The sequence below is a fragment of the Tachysurus fulvidraco genome, chromosome 26 (assembly GCF_022655615.1).
Source record: "Tachysurus fulvidraco isolate hzauxx_2018 chromosome 26, HZAU_PFXX_2.0, whole genome shotgun sequence".
In the NCBI taxonomy this organism is placed as follows: Eukaryota; Metazoa; Chordata; class Actinopteri; order Siluriformes; family Bagridae; genus Tachysurus; species Tachysurus fulvidraco.
Genome location: NC_062543.1, coordinates 8,450,541 through 8,473,177, shown reverse-complemented (window position 1 = coordinate 8,473,177; position 22,637 = coordinate 8,450,541). Strand labels below are relative to the sequence as shown.

At 36.9% G+C, this 22,637-nt stretch overlaps 2 protein-coding genes across 3 annotated transcripts; both read right to left on the bottom strand.

Annotated features, from left to right (window-relative positions):
- Positions 1–4,112: 4,112 nt before the first annotated feature.
- Positions 4,113–8,860, bottom strand: LOC113655162 (tubulin beta-4B chain-like). 2 transcript variants are annotated; one of them, XM_027165516.2, is made up of 4 exons: positions 8,602–8,860; positions 6,728–6,836; positions 6,516–6,626; positions 4,113–5,284 (listed from the first exon to the last, which is right to left on the bottom strand). In XM_027165516.2, the coding sequence occupies exons 1-4, from the start codon at positions 8,692–8,694 to the stop codon at positions 4,224–4,226; spliced, it is 1,374 nt and encodes a 457-aa protein (XP_027021317.1). In that variant the 5' UTR covers positions 8,695–8,860; the 3' UTR covers positions 4,113–4,223. The 2 variants fall into 2 exon arrangements, with proteins under 2 accessions (XP_027021317.1, XP_027021318.1); XM_027165517.2 differs by lacking the exon at positions 8,602–8,860 and adding an exon at positions 8,051–8,373.
- Positions 8,861–11,610: 2,750 nt separating this feature from the next.
- LOC113655164 (tubulin beta-4B chain) lies at positions 11,611–14,517 on the bottom strand. Its single transcript, XM_027165520.2, has 4 exons — positions 14,205–14,517; positions 13,779–13,887; positions 13,568–13,678; positions 11,611–12,787 (listed from the first exon to the last, which is right to left on the bottom strand). Exons 1-4 carry the CDS (start codon positions 14,259–14,261, stop codon positions 11,727–11,729), a joined length of 1,338 nt encoding a protein of 445 aa, XP_027021321.1. The 5' UTR covers positions 14,262–14,517; the 3' UTR covers positions 11,611–11,726.
- Between the last annotated feature and the right edge of the window lie 8,120 nt (positions 14,518–22,637).

Below are 22,637 nucleotides of genomic sequence, written 5' to 3'. Positions count from 1 at the left end.
TGGAGTATGACGAACTAACCAAAGAGGTCGCTGAGAGGGTGGCCATGGACAGGTCCTTTCGGATCCAGGAATTCTTTGGGTTCTGCATGCCCTCTCAGCCCTATGACCTTTATCTCCTCTCCATTCCATAGAATTCCTGGATGTGACCCTCCTACTCAAACATGACTAGCCTGGCTTTGCCAACGCCATGAGCTGGGCCACCAAGAAAAGAGCGGGTCAAAAGCAAAAGGTCCATGTGCAACAGGCGTGCATGGCTTGGGAAGAGGTGGGTCCCCCTTCTCAACTGTCTCTGTGTCATCTGTGTTCCAACAGGCCACCCGAGAGAGGAGTTTTGGAAAGGAACAGAAATAGGATGAGTGGCTGAAGCACTGCTGGAGCCAGGTTTTGCAGGTGAAAGGTGAGAGAATGGACCCTTCCTGATCACTGCCCTTGTCCTACTTTCTTGTCTGAAATGGTATCCTGGCTTGTGCCCAGTGGCAGCAGACCTCCACCCAGAAACCTCTTGTGCTTGCGCCCCTCATCCCCATTCCCATCATCGATGTGCCATTCGAGAGAATCAGCATGGATCTTGTCAGGCCACTTCTGAAGTCAGCTTGTGATCATAGAACGTAATCAATACCCCAATTCAGTCCCACCTCTGGAAGGTCATCTATTGGAACATTGCCAGAGAGCTCCTCATGCTCTTTGGTCAAGTTAGGATCCTGAAGGACATGTTCTCGATTGAACCACTCCCAATGGACATGTGGAGTGGTTCAATCAGATGTTGAAAAGGATGCTACCTATGGTGGTAGACGAGGAGGGACTGGACTGGCTGAGTCCGAGAAGCTCCCCAAGCATCCACCGTCTTCACCCCGTTTGAGCTCCTTTTCGGACAGTGACCTCATGGGCTGCCAGACATGGCCATTGAGGCCTGGGAAGAGAAACCTGACCGTTAGATCGGTCATCGACTTTGTCCAGGAGATAGAGGCACACATCGATCGACTGGGACCAATCGTGAAGGAGCATGCTTGATTTCACCTGACTTCCTGAGTGCTGTTCTTTCATGTCCACCTCTCTAGAGTGCACTTAACTTTCTTCAGTTTCTTCAGTGTTTTGAATCATGCTTATGAATAATCGATGTAACGAATGCCAAAGTTAAACATGTACGAGAAAGTTTGAAAGTACACAGGCTCAGTTGTTAACTGTTAACTGTTTACATGGAAATTGTGAAAATAAGAACATGTGCAATAACAGACCTTTTATGCTCCTGCAATAACAGACCTTCCTCAACCTCAACCTCTTCTTCATCCTGGTACTGCTGGTGCTCAGATACCAGCTCATTTATGATGCTTTTTGCCTCTGTGAACTCATCCATTCCTTCTCCTGTGTAGCAATGCAGGAATGACTTTCGTCTGAACATGGCTGTGAACTGCTCAGTAAATGAACAGCACCTGGATGGCCGTGCTGTTGTCAATGAAAGTGGCAGCCATTTTAAGCCCTCTTGGTGGGATAGACCTTGTTGACACACCTTAAGACCTGAGATAAGTTCTGTATTTTGGTTGTGACCCACATATCTAAAAATTCAGAAACGTCTGATATTCAGGTTTTTAATTGTTCTCACCTTTCTTTTCATACATACATTTCGTACATTTTTCCAGGTAAACGTGAACCCTCAGTCAGCATTCTTTATGAGCATAAACTGTCCAAACCGCTTTTGTAGCTGTGCCAAACCAGACAATTATTGATGTTCACAGAACAGACATTATGACGGCTGAGAAGAACTGTAGTCTCCAGGGGTTACAGCATTGTGATCTCCCTTAGAAACCCTTTTGCATTTTTGGTAACTAGATAGTCTGGACAGTAAACAGATGATTATTAAGGATATCAGGTTATGCTAAACTAGCATATTTATTGTTATTAGTAAGGAGAGGGCATGCCTGGACTTGCTCAGAATGCTGTAGGCTTGTTAAATCAAATCCAGGTCAGGTTCACACTAAGAACTGTCTGCTGAAATGTTTAAAAAGCACACTGTCATCCAATTATTGATTCAAAGCATCTGCTGATTTGTGATTTAAGCTTTTAAGATTTCTTTTCCTAAACCTAAATAAAAAGGTACCATTGGGTCCACCACCTACCTAGTACCTTTCAAATCATTCTGCTTTCTACCAATTTACATCTTTTGCTCCAGCCCCACCTTAAAACACATTCTGCATCATTTATAGATGAAAAATACAACATTTGCAGTTACAGAATCTTTAAACTATGCCAGTAAACTTTACTTTTTGAAGAGTAGGACACTTAAATTATTTTGTGTCTCCACACTGAGACATTCATTTAAATTCATAAGATGTTCTCTAAAACACAGAATAATTTTAGCATGTCTATATTTAACAACATAGTACAATGCCAATCCAAATGACATCAGAGAATTTTAATATTGACAAGATATTGTTTAAAATGTTTTAATGAACTGCACTCCTACTTTCACAGCCGTTTTACACTTGTTAAAAATTGGTGATACAGAACTACAGTATAAATGTAGCTTTGTTTTTGAATTTTGGATCCTATGAAGAACTTTGAATAGCTTCAATATATATTTTTAGTCAGTGTCTGACACATCTTCATAGCCAGTGTGAGGATAATTGCTATTAAATGCAGGAAAAATGTATCTATTTTTTTGGTTTAGAAGTACAATTTGTAATATTTCTTTGATCACATTGTCTGACTTTCATTCATTCATTCATTCATTTTCTACCGCTTATCCGAACTACTCGGGTCACAGGACTTGAAAACAATTAAATAAATGTGTATGAGGAAGACTAGATTTATCTGTCAGTTGGGCAAATGAGATAAATCTCCAATACAATGTAGCCATTTGATAGTCAACAGACAATGCCTTTGTTGAAGCTGACGAATATATGCTTATGCAAGTGTGAAGTAAACTAGCACAAAATAGGATTAAGAACAAAAGGATAATATCAGTTGGCATAGCAAGGGTTATTAATGTTATGAAAGACCCTTTTGGTTCTCTCTCTTGGGAGTTTTGTTCTTTTCTGTTTAGTCTCATCACTTGGAAGTTGCTTACTGTTGCTGAGGATGGCCTCTATGGATAACCATAATAATAAGCATTAATAGAGTCTGTAAAATGACTTACATGACAAACAGTAAGTAGAGTGATAGTTTTTCCTCTTATCACATGCTGACAATACATCATTTTAATGATCATATTACCCATATATTATTTTGAACAAAGAGAACCATGTAAAAAAGCTCTTGTTAAGAGAATCCATACCCTCAGTCCTGAATTTTCATCAACCCTTTCTTATCAGATAATCTAATCTTATTCCATTATCTTCTCATATATATATATATTGCGGTTTTCATTTCACTTTAAGGATTTCTTATCTCTACTACCAATAGTGGTCATCAGAAAAGCAAAAAATGTCAATACTTTTCACTTATGTTATCATGTTATTTTCTTTAAATAATCCTTGCATGAAATATAAACATATTCTCATATAAATATATGATTTATTTGTGAGAACATTGATTTAATGCCGCTTAATTACCAAAAAAAATAATAATAATGATTTTGTTACACTTTACTAGCATTTCTATTTTTCTCAAGCAGCAATAGAACACTTTCAATTGACTAAATGTTCCTTGGCTTATATTTCATTAAAATTGTATACTCAGTTTTTATGTGATTAAACTTAACACTTTGTAATGGATTCAATATTTTAGACAATTTTGAAAACACTCAGGGATTACAATTAAATTAAACAACAGCCCCATCTGCTGGATACAAATACCTACATAGTTACACTAGTTAGTCCTGAATTATTTAATTTCATGTGCAAACAAACTTGTAATAAGGGAAGCCAAGAAACCTTGTTTGATCAGATATTCATAAAGTTTTTTATATTTATTTTTACAATTTGAACATTTATAATCTTTGAATTAAAAAAAAATAAGTCATGAATCTATTAGGAATGATTATTACCCAGGACCTACTAATCATAGAATTTTAATTAAGAGTCATTGTTTAGCTATATAAGAACTTAAAAGACAACTACACTCTAAACTGCTGAATAATTTATTTAAAAATAAAAATGAGCACAGAGAGAGCAAAGTTGCCAAAGGTAATTTATTAGAAAGTTTGACAGTACAAAGGCTTAGTTGTTAACTGTTACATTTTACATGGAAATTGCGAAAATAAGAACATGTAAAAGATTAACAGATCTTTATGCCAACTCCTCTTCTGCCTCTTCCTCAAACTCACCCTCTTCTTCTGCTGTGGCATCCTGGTACTGCTGGTACTCAGACACCAGGTCATTCATGTTGCTTTCTGCCTCTGTGAACTCCATCTCATCCATTCCTTCTCCAGTGTACCAATGCAGGAAGGCTTTTCTTCTGAACATGGCTGTGAACTGCTCAGAGATGCGTTTGAACAGCTCCTGGATGGCCGTACTGTTGCCAATAAAAGTAGCAGCCATTTTAAGTCCTCTTGGTGGGATGTCGCATACAGCAGTTTTGACATTGTTTGGGATCCACTCTACAAAATAGCTGCTGTTTTTGTTCTGCACATTGAGGATCTGCTCATCAACCTCTTTCATGGACATGCGGCCCCGGAAGATAGCAGCCACAGTCAGATAGCGGCCATGGCGTGGGTCACACGCTGCCATCATATTCTTGGCATCAAACATCTGCTGTGTTAATTCAGGCACAGTGAGTGCACGGTACTGCTGGCTCCCTCTGCTGGTGAGTGGGGCAAAACCAGGCATGAAGAAGTGCAAACGAGGGAAGGGCACCATATTGACAGCCAGTTTTCGCAGGTCAGCATTGAGCTGTCCAGGGAAACGGAGGCAGGTGGTCACACCACTCATGGTGGCAGACACAAGATGGTTGAGATCACCGTAAGTAGGAGTTGTGAGCTTTAAAGTACGGAAACAAATGTCATAAAGTGCTTCGTTGTCAATGCAATATGTCTCATCTGTGTTCTCCACCAGTTGGTGTACAGACAGAGTGGCATTGTAGGGCTCCACCACAGTGTCAGAGACTTTAGGAGATGGCACAACACTGAAAGTGTTCATGATGCGGTCAGGATACTCCTCACGGATCTTACTGATGAGCAGCGTGCCCATGCCTGATCCGGTGCCACCACCCAAGGAGTGAGTGAGCTGAAAGCCCTGTAGGCAGTCACAACTTTCAGCCTCCTTACGTACAATATCCAGCACGGAGTCTACCAGTTCAGCACCTTCAGTATAATGCCCCTTGGCCCAATTGTTTCCAGCCCCACTCTGACCTGTGGAAAGCAGAACAATAAAGCTAAAATATGGCTTAGATGTACCCCAATCATGACATACCAACCCCACCCCCCACAGAAAATCTTTAGATGTACTTTTGGGAAACTTGACACATCTTAAGATTTGGAATACGTTATGTATTTTGGTTGTGAAAAAAAGTCTGAGATAGTCTCTAAAAAGTCTGAGATATTCAGGTTTTTAATTGCTCTTTCCTTTCTTTTTCTTATAAGCATAAACACCCACTACATGGTCAAGATAAATTAATAATTAAAACGTGTCTCTGATGCACAATAATACTTTAAGGTGGATATTTTATATCTGTATCCATCCATCCACACATGTATTCAGTTTCAGTTCCAAGCAAAAAAAAAAAAAAGAATTAGCACTTTAAAATCAGTGTTTATAAGGATTGGGTTCCTGGTGTTATGACTCAGCCCGGATTTTGGCCACGTGCTCTTGTTTGTTTATGTTCCTCGTCACAGGTCTGCCCTGCCCTTGTCTGGTCCTCCCTGTTTCCACGCCTGCTCCTAATTGTATCTGATTGTCTTGTGTATTTAACTGTGCCGCGTTGCCTTGTGCCGCGTTGCCTTGTGCCGCGTTGCCTTGTGCCGCGTTGCCTTGTGCCGCGTTGCCTTGTGCCGCGTTGCCTTGTGCCGCGTTGCCTTGTGCCGCGTTGCCTTGTGCCGCGCAGAATCTACTGTTGTCTTTGTCCTGTCTCTAGTCCGTGTCGTGTTTCATGTTCCTCTGTTATTAAACCCTGTTTTGTTTTGCCATCCTGCGTTTGGGTCCGCTTCCTGCCCCGCGTCATGACACCTGGATTGGGTCTTGAAGTAATAAAAACTTTGCCCATTTATGGATTTACTCACTTGAGGTCCTACATTTTAGTTGCTCAAATGCTCAGTGGATAATACCAGATCTCTCAATTCCCTTTGGAAACAAATATTTGCATTGCTGCATATGACCCCAGGTTGCCAAAAGGGGCATTATGTATGCTGCCACAATATTAATTACTGTGAAGTAAGATTTAAATTCAATATATAATCGAATGAACTCAATTCAGAGTGAAACAGCATACAAGTGTGGGTATGGAAATTATTTATCAGAATTTGACAGGCTTACACACACCTACACCTACTGTACACGTCAGAACTTTGAAATTGCATGGCAGAGTTGGGGGCAAAATGTGACAAAGGAGATAAGCATATATAAAATATATAAAATTTCACCCACCAAAGACGAAGTTGTCTGGTCTGAAAATTTGGCCAAAAGGACCAGATCTAACAGAGTCCATGGTCCCTGGCTCCAAGTCCACGAGTACAGCCCGAGGGACATACTTTCCACCTATGGCACCACAGTATATATTTTCATTACGGTCAACCAACGTAAAAATTAAACCATAACCTTATATGACAAATGGTAAGGATATGAATAGTCGGATTTACCAGTGGCTTCATTGTAATACACGTTAATCCGCTCCAGCTGCAGGTCGCTGTCACCGTGGTAGGTGCCGGTTGGGTCGATTCCGTGCTCATCACTGATCACCTCCCAAAACTAAAATTACATCAAATTAGATCAGTATTACTCACAATTTACTCAACTTTGTAACGTTATCAAGTCTGAGCAGGAATTGTGCTGGTAATCATACATAGCCTAGAGCAAGCCGGCAACTACAAATAATTTAAACAACTTTAAAACCAGGGGCAATTCTAGACCTTTTTAGGGTGGCTCCAGCACCCCTGTCTGTGATCTCAGCCACCCTAAAACTATAAGTATAATTTTTACTTTCAAAAAATAAACAATAAAAATTACGTTCAAATGCAGGACATCTTAGGGACTGCAGGTGGAAATTAGCATTCTTTTGCTATAACCTGTCACATGACATCTCTTCTTTTTTAGACTAATGTTCTCTGTGCATTGCCCCTGATTAAGTACAAATAAACTCATTCATTCATTTATATGTCGTCGATGGGAAAGAAAATTATTTATCAGTTTGATTCAAGAGCGATTTTTTTCCACTTTCCTTTTACGCGCGTGCGTTGTAGTCTTTCATTAGTGCGTGATCAGCTATCTGCCTTATTTGAACGGAGAAGCACAGGCACGCGCAGCATGCACGCGCAGTCAGAGCTGGAGGCATTTATCTATAACGTTAATCGGCGGAAAGCCAAAAGCAACCAAAAGCAGTGAAATGTCACTATTCTTATTACCAGAGTTGATAGCACAAACAAAACATTAATGCAAACAGTCCATTCAATAAAAAAATAACATTAAATAAAAATAATATTTATTGATTTAAATAAAAGACCAATTGGTCTTTTTGTCGTGTGGATTTTTTTTTTATTAATGACTGCATTCATTGGACACACTGTTCGTAGAGAATGCACACATGAACTGATTTGATTCAAGACTGGCATCATTACATCATGTATAAAATTTTGGTGTCCACTTTTGCCATTTTAATTATACCATAACTTTTGGCTTACTATGTAGTCATATAATATATAATATAAAACTCTTCTTCTTTTAAATTCTCACTGAGGGCTAAAACCCCCAAAGATGAAATCCTAGAACCGCCCCTGTTTTAAACAATTATCATTGTTGAGCTACGACTAAACAAACAAACAAGCAAACAAATGTTGAGAAAAGTAGCTTATATAAATAATATATGAGCAACGGTTACTGTCTATCTCCGTTGTTGCTAGGTAACCTAACCGACAACTAATAACGCTGAACTGTAACAACTGTGTAATAATCATCCTTTTACTTACTTTTGCACCAATTTGATTCCCACACTGACCAGCCTGAAGATGAACAATCTCTCTCATTTTGAAAAGCGTTTAATGAACAGATTTCGTGAAGGTAAACTGTCTAAAACACAGCGTAGCTCGTCGACAGCAGAAAATTCTGAACAGACGCAGCAGTTACGCAGATTTAAAGAACTACAGTACGAACGTCTTCGAACGCTAATGGCTGAACAAAACGTCAATCACACCGTGTGGACTTAGAAATAGGGTATGTTGTTTCATGTATGGACTTTGATTGGCCAACAAAGTTTGTGGTCCGTCTCCATTAGTGATGGGCATTCCGATTCGTTTTTGCGAGTCAAATCAGGAACCAAAAAAATGAGCCGACTCTTTCGACTCATGCCTCGTTGCAATTTTTTCAGTTTTTGTGACAGTTCCTGATGACATCTTACTCGACTATCTAATTAACATAAAGTTTTATGCTTAATTAAAAATATGTACAACTAATTTATATAATCGTTTCTAAATTATAAAGATTATATACGTTAATCCATACAAACACTATGTAAACTTACTGTATATAGCTGCTCTGCTTTTTTCACTCTTTCTTTTTCCTTTTCCAAAATAAAGTTTAATTTCCGTTTATTTCGATTAGTAACTTCCCTCATGCACTCAGTTTAAACCCTCAGTTTCAATACTTTGCCCTATTCACAAAAACAGTGCTCAGATTAAGGAAGTACATTTCCATAAAGTCATTTAAGCGGTCATTGTCTACAGGAAAAAACAAACTATCTAACTAAGTACCTAACTAAGCAAACAAACAAACAAATAAATAAATAAATCTAAAGAAAAAATGGAAACAAACATTCGACCCTCGAATAAGTCGGTTCTTTTAAATGATTCTGTTATGTGAACATTCGGAGGCGAATCGTTCACACGTTACTAATCACAATCAGAATCAGAAAGAGCTTTATTGCCAAGCATGCCTGCGCACAAGGAATTCCGCTTCCAGTACATAGAGACAACAATAGACAGACAATAAATATAAGATGGAAATAAAAAATACACTTACGTAAATACAAATAGACAAAAAAAAGTTTATTTTTGTTGTTTTATTTTTACCTGTAATTTTTTTAGATTAAAAAATAAATCGATTCTATGTACAGTTGTGCTATAGATGGCAGAATGGAATAGAATAGAATGAGATGAAGGAATGTACTAGGATGGAGGTGGTAACAAATACCTGTAAGATTACAGCACATTGTTACTGCATGATGGGGAAACATTAACTGTTCATGAGGTAGATTGCCTGGTGGAAGAAACTGATCTTGTCCCTGGTTGTGCTGGTATTTGGAGCTCTGTATCGCCGGCCAGATGCTAAAAGTTCAAAAAGCGGATGACTTGGATGTGAGGGATCCAGAGTGATTTTCTGATTCATTTTCATCACTCTGGTTTATATACAATTTTTTGAAAAGTGGGTAGGGAAAACCCAACAATCCTTTCAACAGTCCGAACCGTTCTCTGTAGCCATCTTGATTTTGATTGACTTGTTTGATTTTGTAGCTTAGCCAAACCATACAGTTATGTGCACAGAACAGACTTGATGAGGGATGAGTAGAACTGTTTCAGCAGCTCCTTTGGCAGGGTAAACTTCCTCAACTGGATAAGGAAGTACATCTTTTGTTGGGCCTCATGAACACAAATTTGATTCTCATTTACCTTTAAGCATCAGTAGAGTCTGTTAAATGAATTACATGATAAACTAAGTTCAGTGATAATTTTTCCCCTGATCACATGCTAACAATTCATTATTTTAATGATATTAGCCGTATGTTATTTTGAGCAAACAGACCCAGGTGAATGCTCTTACGAAGTGAATCTGTACCTTCAGTCCTGCATTTTCATCAACCCTTTCTTATCAGATAATCTTATTCTATTTTGTTCATCCTCTCATATGTTATAAATTTCATTTCATTTTTGTGGTTTTCATTTCCCTGTAAGGACTTCTTATCACTACTGCCAATAGATGATTGGATGATAGATGGGGCAGTCATGGCCTAATAGTTAGAGAGTCTGATTCGTAACCCAAAGGTTGTGGGTTCGAGTCTCGGGCCGGCCACGAATGAGGTGCCCTTGAGCAAGGCACCAAACCCCCCAACTGCTCCCCGGGCACCGCAGCATAAATGGCTGCCCACTGCTCCGGATGTGTGTTCACGGTGTGTATGTGTTCACTGCTGTGTGTGCACTTTAGATGGGTTAAATGCAGATAACAAACTCTGAGTATGGGTCACCATACTTAGCCGTATGTCACTTCACGTAAAAGTTATAAAAGTTGATGACTTGGATGTGAGGTATCCAGAGTGATTTTCTGAGCTCTTTTCGTCACTCTGGATATACAATTCTTGAAAGGTGGGCAGGGAAACATCAATAATCCTTTTAGCAGTCTGAACGTTCTCTGTAGTCATCTTGAGTTTGATTGACTTGTTTGATTTTGTAGCTTAGCCAAACTAGACAGTTATGTGCAAAGAACAGACTCGATGATGGCTGAGTAGAACTGTTTCAGCAGCTCCTGTGGCAGGTTAAAAACTTCCACAAGTGGATAAGGAAGTACATCTTTTGTTGGGCCTCATGAACACAAATTTGATTCTCATTTACCTTTAAGAATTAACAGAGTCTGTTAAATGAATTAAATGATAAACTAAGTTCAGGGATAGTTTTTTCCCTGATCACATGCTGACAATACATTATTTTAATGATCATATTAGCCGTATGTTATTTTTAGCAAACAGAGCCAGGTGAACCCACTTATGAAGTGAATCTGTACCTGCATTTTTGTCAACACTTTCTTATCAGATAATCTTATTCTATTTAGTTCATCTTCTCATATGTTATAAATTTCATTTCAATTTTATTTCCCTGTAAGGATTTCTTATTCCTACTACCAATAGTGGCCATAAGAAAAAACATAAAAAAAGTCAATATTTTTCACTTATGTTATAAATGTATTTTCTTTAAGTTATCCTTGCATGAACTTTAAATATATGCACATATAAATATATGATTTATTTGTACACTGATTTAATGTCAAATACAAAAAAATTGAAATAATGATTGTTACACATTACTAGCATTTCTTTTTTTAGGCACTATGTGCAAACAGGCTGTTGTGAAAAGGGAGACCAAGAAAGGCTGCACAGCATTGTTTGATAAGATATTCAGAGGTTATTTTTTGATTCTTGATTTTTTTTTCAATTTGAACATTTAGAATCTTTGAATTCATAATATATATATATATATATATATATGTATATATATATATATATATATATATATATATATATATATATATATATATATATATATATATATATACATATATATATATATATATATATATATATATATATATATAGATATATTACTGAGTTATGAATCTATTAGGAATGATTATTAACCAGTATGTACTATTTATAGAATTTAAATTGAGAATCTTTGTGTAGCTTTGAGAAAACTTAAAAGACAACTAGATTCTAAACTGCTTAATGATTTAGTTAGAAATAAAAATGAGCACAGAGAGAGCAAAGTTGGCAAAGGTATACATTTATTAGAAAGATTGAAAGTACAAAGGCTCAATTGTTAACTGTTATTTTTTTTACATAGAAATTGTGAAAATAAGAACATGTAAAAGATTAACAGATCTTTATGCCAATTCCTCTTCTGCCTCTTCCTCAAACTCACCCTCTTCTTCTGCTGTGGCATCCTGGTACTGCTGGTACTCAGACACCAGGTCATTCATGTTGCTTTCTGCCTCTGTAAACTCCATCTCATCCATTCCTTCTCCTGTGTACCAATGCAGGAAGGCTTTTCTTCTGAACATGGCTGTGAACTGCTCAGAAATGCGTTTGAACAGCTCCTGGATGGCCGTGCTGTTGCCAATAAAAGTAGCAGCCATTTTAAGTCCTCTTGGTGGGATGTCGCATACAGCAGTTTTGACATTGTTTGGGATCCACTCTACAAAATAGCTGCTGTTTTTGTTCTGCACATTGAGCATCTGTTCATCAACCTCTTTCATGGACATGCGGCCCCGGAAGATAGCAGCCACAGTCAGATAGCGGCCATGGCGTGGGTCACACGCTGCCATCATATTCTTGGCATCAAACATCTGCTGTGTTAATTCGGGCACAGTGAGTGCACGGTACTGCTGGCTCCCTCTGCTGGTGAGTGGGGCAAAACCAGGCATGAAGAAGTGCAGACGAGGGAAGGGCACCATATTGACAGCCAATTTTCGCAGGTCAGCGTTGAGCTGTCCAGGGAAACGGAGGCAGGTGGTCACACCACTCATGGTGGCAGACACAAGATGGTTGAGATCACCATAAGTAGGAGTTGTGAGCTTTAAAGTACGGAAACAAATGTCATAAAGTGCTTCATTGTCAATACAATATGTCTCATCAGTGTTCTCCACCAGTTGGTGTACAGACAGAGTGGCATTGTAGGGCTCCACCACAGTGTCAGAGACTTTAGGAGATGGCACAACACTGAAAGTGTTCATGATGCGATCAGGATACTCCTCACGGATCTTACTGATAAGAAGCGTGCCCATGCCTGATCCGGTGCCGCCACCCAAGGAGTGAGTGAGCTGAAAGCCCTGTAGGCAGTCACAGCTTTCAGCCTCCTTGCGTACAACATCCAGCACGGAGTCTACAAGCTCAGCACCTTCAGTATAATGCCCCTTGGCCCAATTGTTTCCAGCCCCACTCTGACCTGTGGAAAGCAGAACAATAAAGCTAAAATATGGCTTACAATTACCCTAATCATAACATACAACCCCCACAACAAATATTTAGATTTACCTTTTGGAACTTTGACACACCTGAAGACTTTAAATAAGTTCTGTACTTTGGTTGTGACTTACATAAAATTCTGAGATATTCAGGTTTGTAATTGCTTACTTTCTTTTTCTTAATTCTCTAGAAATGCATTTTGCTAGGTAAAAGTGAACCCTCACTCAACATTCAGAGTCATTTATACGAACTTATTTATATATATATATATATATATATATATATATATATATATATATATATATATATATATATATATATATATATATACGAACTTATATATAACTATACGAATATATATATTGGGTCTTGAAGTCTTGAAGTAATAAAAAATGTTGCCCATTTATTGATTTACTCACTTTAGGTCCTACGTACATCTTGGTTGCTCAAAATACTCAGTGCGTAATACCAGATCTCTCAATTCCCTTTGGAAACAAATATTTGCATTGCTGCATATGACCACAGGTTGCCAAAAGGGGCATTGTGTATGTTGTCACAATATTACATTACTGTGATGAAGGATTTAAATTAATTATATGATGGAATGAACTCATGGCGGAGATGGGTGGGTAAAAAATAACAACACCCCATTTTAGTTGTACTTTCATGATTAGTTTACTAATCATTATTAGATTAATTCAACTGTGCAAAATGTGACAAAGGAGATAAGCATATATAAAATATTTAAAATTTCACCCACCAAAGACGAAATTGTCTGGTCTGAAAACTTGACCAAAAGGACCAGATCTAACAGAGTCCATGGTCCCTGGCTCCAAGTCCACGAGTACAGCCCGAGGGACATACTTTCCACCTATGGCACCACAGTATATATTTCATTACGGTCAACCAACGTAAAAATTAAACCATAACCTTATATGACAAATGGTGAGGATATGAATAGTCGGATTTACCAGTGGCTTCATTGTAATACACGTTAATCCGCTCCAGCTGCAGGTCGCTGTCACCGTGGTAGGTGCCGGTTGGGTCGATTCCGTGCTCATCACTGATCACCTCCCAAAACTAAAATTACATCAAATTAGATCAGTATTACTAACAATTTACTCAACTTTGTAACGTTATCAAGTCTGAGCAGGAATTGTGCTGGTAATCATACATAGCCTAGAGCAAGCCGGCAACTACAAATAATTCAAACTTTTAAACAATTATCACTGTTACGACTAAACAAACAAACAAAAAAACAAATGATGAGAAAGGTAGCTTAGATAAATAATATATGAGCAAAGGTTACTGTCTATCTCCGTTGTTGCTAGGTAACCTAACCGACAACTAATAACGCTGAACTGTAACAACTGTGTAATAATCATCCTTTTACTTACTTTTGCACCAATTTGATTCCCACACTGACCAGCCTGAAGATGAACAATCTCTCTCATTTTGAAAAGCGTTTAATGAACAGTTTCGTGAAGGTAAACTGTCTAAAACACAGCGTCGCTCGTCGACAGCAGAAAATTCTGAACAGACGCAGCAGTTACGCAGATTTAAAGAACTACAGTACGAACGTCTTCGAACGCTAATGGCTGAACATAACGTCAATCACACCGTGTGGACTTAGAAATAGGGTATGTTGTTTCATGCATGGACTTTGATTGGCCAACAAAGTTTGTGGTCCGTCTCCATTAGTGATGGGCATTCCGATTCGTTTTTGCGAGTCAAATCAGGAACAAAAAAAATGAGCCGACTCTTTCGACTCCTAAATGCCTCACTGCAATTTTTCCAGTATTTGTGACGGTTCCTGATGACATCTTACTCAACTATCTAATTCATAAAAGTTTATACTTAATTAAAAAAAATATGTTAAATATACTATTTAACGTTTTCTAAGATAACTAGGGCATTTAGTTGTGCTGCTCCTAATGTCTGGAATTCTCCTCCACAATCCATACGAGAAAGTGACTGTCTGACTACTTTTAAATCATCTCTTAAAACTCACTTGTTTAAATGAGCTTTCTCGGATCAATTTTAAACTATTTAATGTCAATAATTGTTGTTTGTTGTATTGATGTATTAATTGTATCTTCACTCAAATGTACGGTGTCCTTGAGTGCCTTGAAAGGCGCCTTTAAATAAAATGTATTATTATTATTATTATTATTATTATTATTATTATTATTATTATTATTATTATTATTATTATTATTATAACTAAGTAAACTTACACTGTTATAGTTGCTGTGCTTTTTTTCACTCTTTCTTTTTCTTTTTTCAAAATAAAGATTAATTTTCATTTTTTAAGTTCTCTCATGCACTCATGCAATTTTTTAAGTTCCCTCATGCGCTCAATGAGACAGACAAATACAGATGAATATGCTGTGGAAATATAGGTACCTGTAATTATACTGTAAATATTTTACATTTTGCACTTCTGGTTAGATGCCAAACTGCATTTCGTTGCCTTGTTCTTGTATACGTGTAATGACAATAAAGTTGAATCGAATCTAATCTAAACTAAAGAGAAAAATGAAACAAACATTCGACCGAGTCACTCGAATGAGTCGGTTCTTTAAAACGATTCTTTTATGTGGACATTGAGAGGCGACTCGTTCGCGAACTACACATTACTAATCAGAAAGAAACAGCTTTATTGCCATGTACGCTTGCGCATACAAGAAACTTGTTCAGTACACCGAGACAACAACACACAGAAAATAAAAATAAGATGAGAATAATAATAAAAAAAAACATATACAAATATGTAAGTACAAATAGACTAATAGACAGAAAACATTGAAAAGGAAATTGAAAAAGAAATTAAATTGTATGCACAGATGTGCTACAAATAATAGAATAAAATGGAATAAAAAATAGAATAGATGATAAAAGTTCAAAAAGCAGATGACTTGGTTATGAGGGATCCAGTGTGATTTTCTGAGCCCTTTTTCTCACTCTGGATATATACAGTTCTTGAAGGATGGGCAGGGGAACATCAATAATCCTTTCAGCAGTCCAAACTGTTCTCTGTAGTCTTCTGATGTTTGATTTTGTAGCTGAGCTAAACCAGACAGTTATTTATGTGCACAGAACAGACTCAATGACAGCTAAGTAGAACTGTAGTCTCCAGGGGTTACAGCATTGTGAGCTCCCTTAGAAACCCTTTTGTGTTTTTGGGAGCTATATGGTCTGTACAGTAAACAGACGATTATTACAGATATCGGGTTATTCTAAACTAGCATATTTAATGTTATTAGTAAGGAGAGGGCATGACTGGACTTGCCCAGAATGCTGTACTCAGAACTGTCTGCTGAAATGTTTAAAAAGCACACTGTCATCCAATTAGTGATTCAAAGCTATTGATTTGTGATTTAAGCTTTAAGCTTTTAAGAGTTCTTTTCCTGAAGGTTGGAACCACCACCTACCTAGAACCTTTCAAATCATCCTGCTTTCCACCAATTTAAATAATCTGTTCCAACCCCACCACAAAACACATTCTGCATCATTTATAGATGAAAAAAATACTACATTTGCAGTTACAGAAACTTTAAAGGAAAACCAATAAACTTTAGAACTTACTTTTTGAAGTGTGGCTCTTTACTAAATTATTTTCTGCCTCCACACTGAGACCTTTATTTCAATTCATGAGATGTTTTCAGCAGCACAGAATATTTTAGCATGTCTATATTTAACAGCATAGCACAATGGCAATCCAAACAACATGTTTTGATGAGATATTGTTTAAAATGTTTTATTCCAGTCTTTTTTATCAACAACAAGAGAAAACTAAATAAATTGAATCAAAATCAAGGACTGCACTCCTTCTCCTACCCATTTTCACTTGTTAAAAAATGGGGATAAAAATCATAAAATTAGCTTGGTTTTTGAGTGGTGGATACTATGATGAACTTTGAATAGCATCAATATATATTTTCATTCAATGTCTGACATGTCTTCAAAGCCAGAGTGAGAATAATTGATCTTAAATGCTGAAAAAGATATGCATGAGGATTTTTTTTTTAAATTGATCTATTTATTTGTTTATAAATACAATTTGGAATATAGCTTTAATCATATTGTCTGACTTGAAGATGATAAAAAAAATGTGTATGAGGAAGATCAAATTTATCTGTCAGTTGGGCAAATGAGATAATACAATGTATTATCCAAATGTCCAATACAATGTAGCCATTTGTTAGCCAAGAGACAACGCCTTTATTGAAGGCGGAAACAACTGATAGTGGAAAAGTGTGATTTGAATTCCAAAAGACAAGTCATCAATGTATTATGAATTAGGTTGCCTAAAGCAGCAGGAAGCTGTTGAGTTCATGGTTATGCAGGTGTGAGCTACTGTAAACTAGCACAAACTAGGATATAATTAAGAAAGGCAGAATAATATCAGTTGGCACAGCAGCTGTTAGTAATGTAATGAAAGACCCAGACAGTATCAAATGCACTACTCTACTAAATGCAAAATTACTGAAGATGGATATTTGGGAGACATGGAAAATGCTCTCCTTAATATTTGATGAAGATAAACATTCCACCCTTTTATACTGGAAAGCTTCTCAACTGTCTGAATATTTGACCACTGACTGACTGGTTTGGTGGTGCCAAAGAGGTGTGCAGAGTAGACAGACCTTACACAAGTTTAAGCATAACTTATTTGTTGACTGTGTCCCGGCTGGCAGCTTTATGTGCCAGGAAGTTCTGTCTGTGTAACCTTCTGGCTCTTCCTTTTATGAGTTTCTATTCTGGTTAGAATCTCATCACTTGGAAGTTGCTTACTGTTGCTGAGGATGGACTCCATGGATAACCTGGAGCTACCATTGATTGTTGTGGGTAGTAGCCCTTAATGACCATGGCTTTAGACTGCAATTACCATGATCAGTTTTGCAGTCTAGTCTCCATCATTGAGCATTTGATAACTTCAATTAATAACATTAACAGAAAAAACTTTTTATGAATTCAGAAATCACGCTGATGCTCATATTCATAAAAAGCTCAAATGCTCCTGGTTACATGACTGCACTTGACTACATTTACATTTCCATTTATTGCATTTGATACCCTTATCCAAAGTGGCGTACAAAAGCTTTTATCAATGAATACATTAAAACTGGTACGTTAGGTCACAGGATAATGATACCATGAGTTTAAAATACTGTTGGGAGAATATAATTCAATATTATTAGTAGTATGGAGTAGGTAGGTCTTCACCCATCATTTAAAGACAGTCAGCGACTCAGCTGTTCGGATGTCTAGAGTAAGTTCATTTAACCACCTAGGTGCCAGTACAGAGAAGCATCTCAATGTTGTCGATTATTGTCCTACTTCAGAATAAAATCAGATTCACCCTGATGGTATTGCATGATGGAAAACTGTGATGGACATCTGCCTGTATTTCTCAGCATTGAGGACACCATTAATCCTGAACAACTCTCTGGCTCCATGATTCACTGTTACCTGCACACACTCATTATTCATCATTATTACCAGGACTTCTGGTAGTTTCCAGAATATCAAAATTTACTAAAGTGTTTTTGTATTTAGCTCCCAAACTTTGGAATAGTCTTCCTGACAGTGTTCAGGGCTCAGACACAATTTTTCAGTTTAAATGTAGATTAAAAACTTATCTCTTTAGTCAGGCGTACACATAATAAATCTTATAATCTTGTGCTTTAATACATCTGACCAAATGCACATTATCATCTAGTACTCGTTAGTATTATGAACAGCAGCTATGCTAATTCTTCTCCACTGCTTCTCTCTTTCTACCCATCCTGAGGCACCCACAAATTGTACCAGCTCAGATTGTCTTCCGTGCCATGAAGTTTTTGGACCTCCACTGAAATGAGGCCAACCAACCAGTCTGATTCCTCTTAAGGTTTCTTCCTTTACCATTCAAGGGAGTTTTTCCTTGCCACAGTCGCCTGAGTCTCCTCAGACTTGTTCACTGGGGATAAATACAAATACATTTAAATATATCTAATATTAATCTTGAATTTCTGTTTATTTTGTAAATTATTCTTTATATTAACCTTTTGTTTCATGTTTCTGTTCATTAAAGCTGCTTTGAGACAATGTCAATTGTTAAATTATATATAAATTTGAATTCAATTCAATTGAATATCTAAAATATGTATCCAAATGTCCGAATGTTAACTACTGTATTACTATTATATAAGCCTGTCAAAAGTCTCAGAGCTTGGTTTACAAGTGTGTAAATAGATGGAAATTCCCTTTGGCTTAGGAGTGTCTAAACAAAAGAACTTGGTGACTAGGGAGCTGCTGCAAAACTGTTTGTCAATGAATGATCAATTATGAATGTAGAGCTGTTACTCTAAACCCAAACCCTACTTCAATACTCCATACAGCTCTGTACTTTGCATGCAATTAAACCTGGCTAAACCACACTTTGAATATTGAAGCTGCATAATTTGAATGCCAGCTGGTAGGTTGTGGTCCTGCTCATGCCTGCATCTGAAGATAAAAAGAGCAACTGCTTTGTTATCAGGAAATCAATTTAAACCTTTGTTTCCTCATGATGATTGCGATATCCCTAATTCATGTTATGATTATCTATAATGTTGTAATTATTGTAACAAAGAGTTTGGATTAGTTTACTTTCTAAAATAAATAATGAATTTATTTATTTAAATCTACATGTTTTCAAAAAAGATTTTTAACTATGTCTTCATTTTATTTTTCTATTTGTGAGTAATAAAGTTTTCTGAACTGTGGCGATAGAAATGTTGTTCTTAGGTACATTGAGCTTATTTTTGTCACACATAGTGCAGCACAGCTCATTTGACAAGACTGTTGAATAAAGCATGACCCTGCTGTCATTGCCTGACTGTCGAGCCATGTGAAGGAAGCTAACCCAACTGGAACAAAATTCCGTTCCACCATAAGACAACAAAACAGCTCTATGGAAACATGCCCTGCCACGGCCATAGAAACGTACAGCACACAATAGAGTTCTCATCAGAGTAGCAAGAACATACAGGAAAATGTATTATGACTTTTTACATACCATTTTCATTATGTTGTTTAATTTATGTGAAAGTCAAACAACATAGGGTTTTTTTTGAGGGGGGTTTTGTCATGCATACCAGGAATGTCGACCTGACTTAAGGGTGATTTACCTTATGATGAACTGCAATAAGTATCCATGATAGTAACCTTCTGAGTGTGTTTGAGTTTGTTGCTACTAAACAAATCACAAAGTACTGGCATTAGAGATTTGTAATGACCTTAGATTCCAGAAGAACTAGTTCTCTTTTCCTTTGTAAATAAATATATTATTTCTTTGTCCTTCAGCTGTGACAGCAGTTCTTTACAATAAGGTGACATGCTGTAGCACTGATCTCTTGGCAAGCAAAGTATTTTGTTGTTGAGATATATATCTAAGACAGAGGATAGGACACACACTTCTTGACCTTCATGCTCTGCATGGTGTGTATTGAAAAATAAGGGCATAAAGCAAGAGCACCAAGGCTCAGCCCAGATTCCCCATTTTAAAAAAAAAATGGTTCAAATAGGTTGTGTAACTCTTGTTTAAAAATAATCCCCACTGACAGAACAAGTGCAACATGACCCTAAACATCTCCATTTAGATGATTAACTTACTGCAGATGGGAAAATTTTGTGTTTAGTTTAAATGATGCCTGTTATTTTCAAGTATATTTTCAGATGGTACCATACATTTGATAATAATTCTTATATTACTCTGTCTAAAATCTTTGAGACCAAAGATTAACCGAGGCAGAGCTAAGACCAAGACTATAGTCATAGAGTGCAAGTCAAGACTGAGTATGACAGGGGCCAGACTGACATGTCATGCGCAAAACCAGACACTCAGATGAGTTAATTTGCTGTTTATAGTATCTTCCTAACCTGGCATGAAATTTCTGTTAAATCAACTGAATTAACCCAGCTTCTTTTGTATCATCATTTTGTACAGGCTGTGTGGGAGAATCTAGACCAAAATGCAGGGGATTACTAATTTAAAAAAAGTCAAACGTTCTATAGCAACAAACTTAAAACAAGCGGTTTTGTATAGCAATAATACCAACTCAGATATATAAAACCAACACAGAAATAGCAAAACTTCACATTAAAGTCAGCATGAGCATTGCTTATAAAGAGAAGGAACCCTTAACCAGGGAGTAGTTTAGAACTCAGGTGAATGGTCCCTCCGGTGGCCCTCGGGTGAACTGCAGTGTACCAGGTGTAGATTTTTTAAATCTATTCTACACTAAACTCTTGTATATACAAATGATTGTGACAAATATTTCAGCATAAAAATGCAACTTCCCAGTGAGTTGGCAACACTGGTTTTCACAATTTTTCATGCCAAAAGAACAAATTTTATGTCAAATTAAATTTTAAGTCTGTTTTCACATTAACCCGTAGGGTTAAGGTGTTTGACTACTGATCTACTAGGTCCTCCAAGCTGCCACTTCCGGGCCCCTAAGCAAGTACCTTAACCCTCAATTGTTCAGCTGTATAAGTTAAAATAAAATGTAAGTCACTCTGGATAAATGTGTCTGCTATGGCAGAAATGTAATGGCTATGTTTTTCTGCAAGGTGCCCTCAGCTCTCCTACTTTCTGTGTCCTTGCCACATTTTCATTCAGATTCAAGAACCAACAACAGGTATATAATCTTACAAGAGTATCAAGTATCTGCTTCCTACACAAGTATCTTCTTCCTAATTAAAACAATCAGTTTTGTTAAAAAAAATAAAAAAATAAAAAAAAAGAAAGAAAAAGACATTACATTAATGCAAGGACATTACTAAAACAGATATGTGAACCCTGGACCTGCCCCTAATCTGTGGATCAGTTCTCTCCCTTCTCTAAGTTCTCTGAGTTGATCGTGGTGTATATTTTTACAGAACATGTTCTTTTTAATTGCATGTTATTTTCTTGTTTTCTTTATCAACCTTTATTTCTTTGTTTCTAGTATTTATATTCAGATAATCACTATAATTATGTGAATATGCAAAAGTTTTGCAATGTTTATAACATTCATTAGCTACTTTCCTCAGAGTTCACAAATGTAAATACAAATTGAGCACCACATTTTTAATGTCATGCTCTTGCCCCTTGCTTGCTTTATGGACAATTTTTCCATGTTTCTAGTCAAAATTATGTTTTACCTTTTTACCTTTGTGTGTTTGTATCCTTGTTTCTTGCATATTATTATATTCCTGCAGCCTGCATTATTGGCAAAGACAAACAGTCATGAAGCAGCTGTTTGGTGTATGGTACTGCAAAGCCATTGATAGATATTACAGGATTCTCTTTAAAATAGTTGTATTTAATATAACATTATATCTTGACTTGGGATTTATGCAAAAAGTATTCTGTTTAAAATGATTCATTATTGTTGTTGTTGTTGTTGTTGTTGTTTTGTTTTTTTAATTGATATCATAGTGGATGACAAATGATCTTTTCAGTCAAGCCAGGAATACATGACAAACTGCAGTACAGTATATTCTAAAGGAACCAGGAAGATTTTAGTCACACATAATGCTTTTTCCTCAACCAGACTGGAAGTGGACTGGGGTGGCCTCGTCACATCACGCCCATCATTGTGCAACATCATGGTTATATAGCATTTTATATAGTTTGCCGATTGTATGCACATTTTAGGGAAAAGCATAAAGCTAAATAAATAAACAGAATAGGCTGATAGCAGAAAAAAGATTTATTTTGTGATTTTAAAAAGTTGTAAACTGAGGTTTTCTGAAGTCTCATTTTATTGGTTCATATTGGTTCAGATAAACAGAATTCTGTTATGTCCCATTATCAG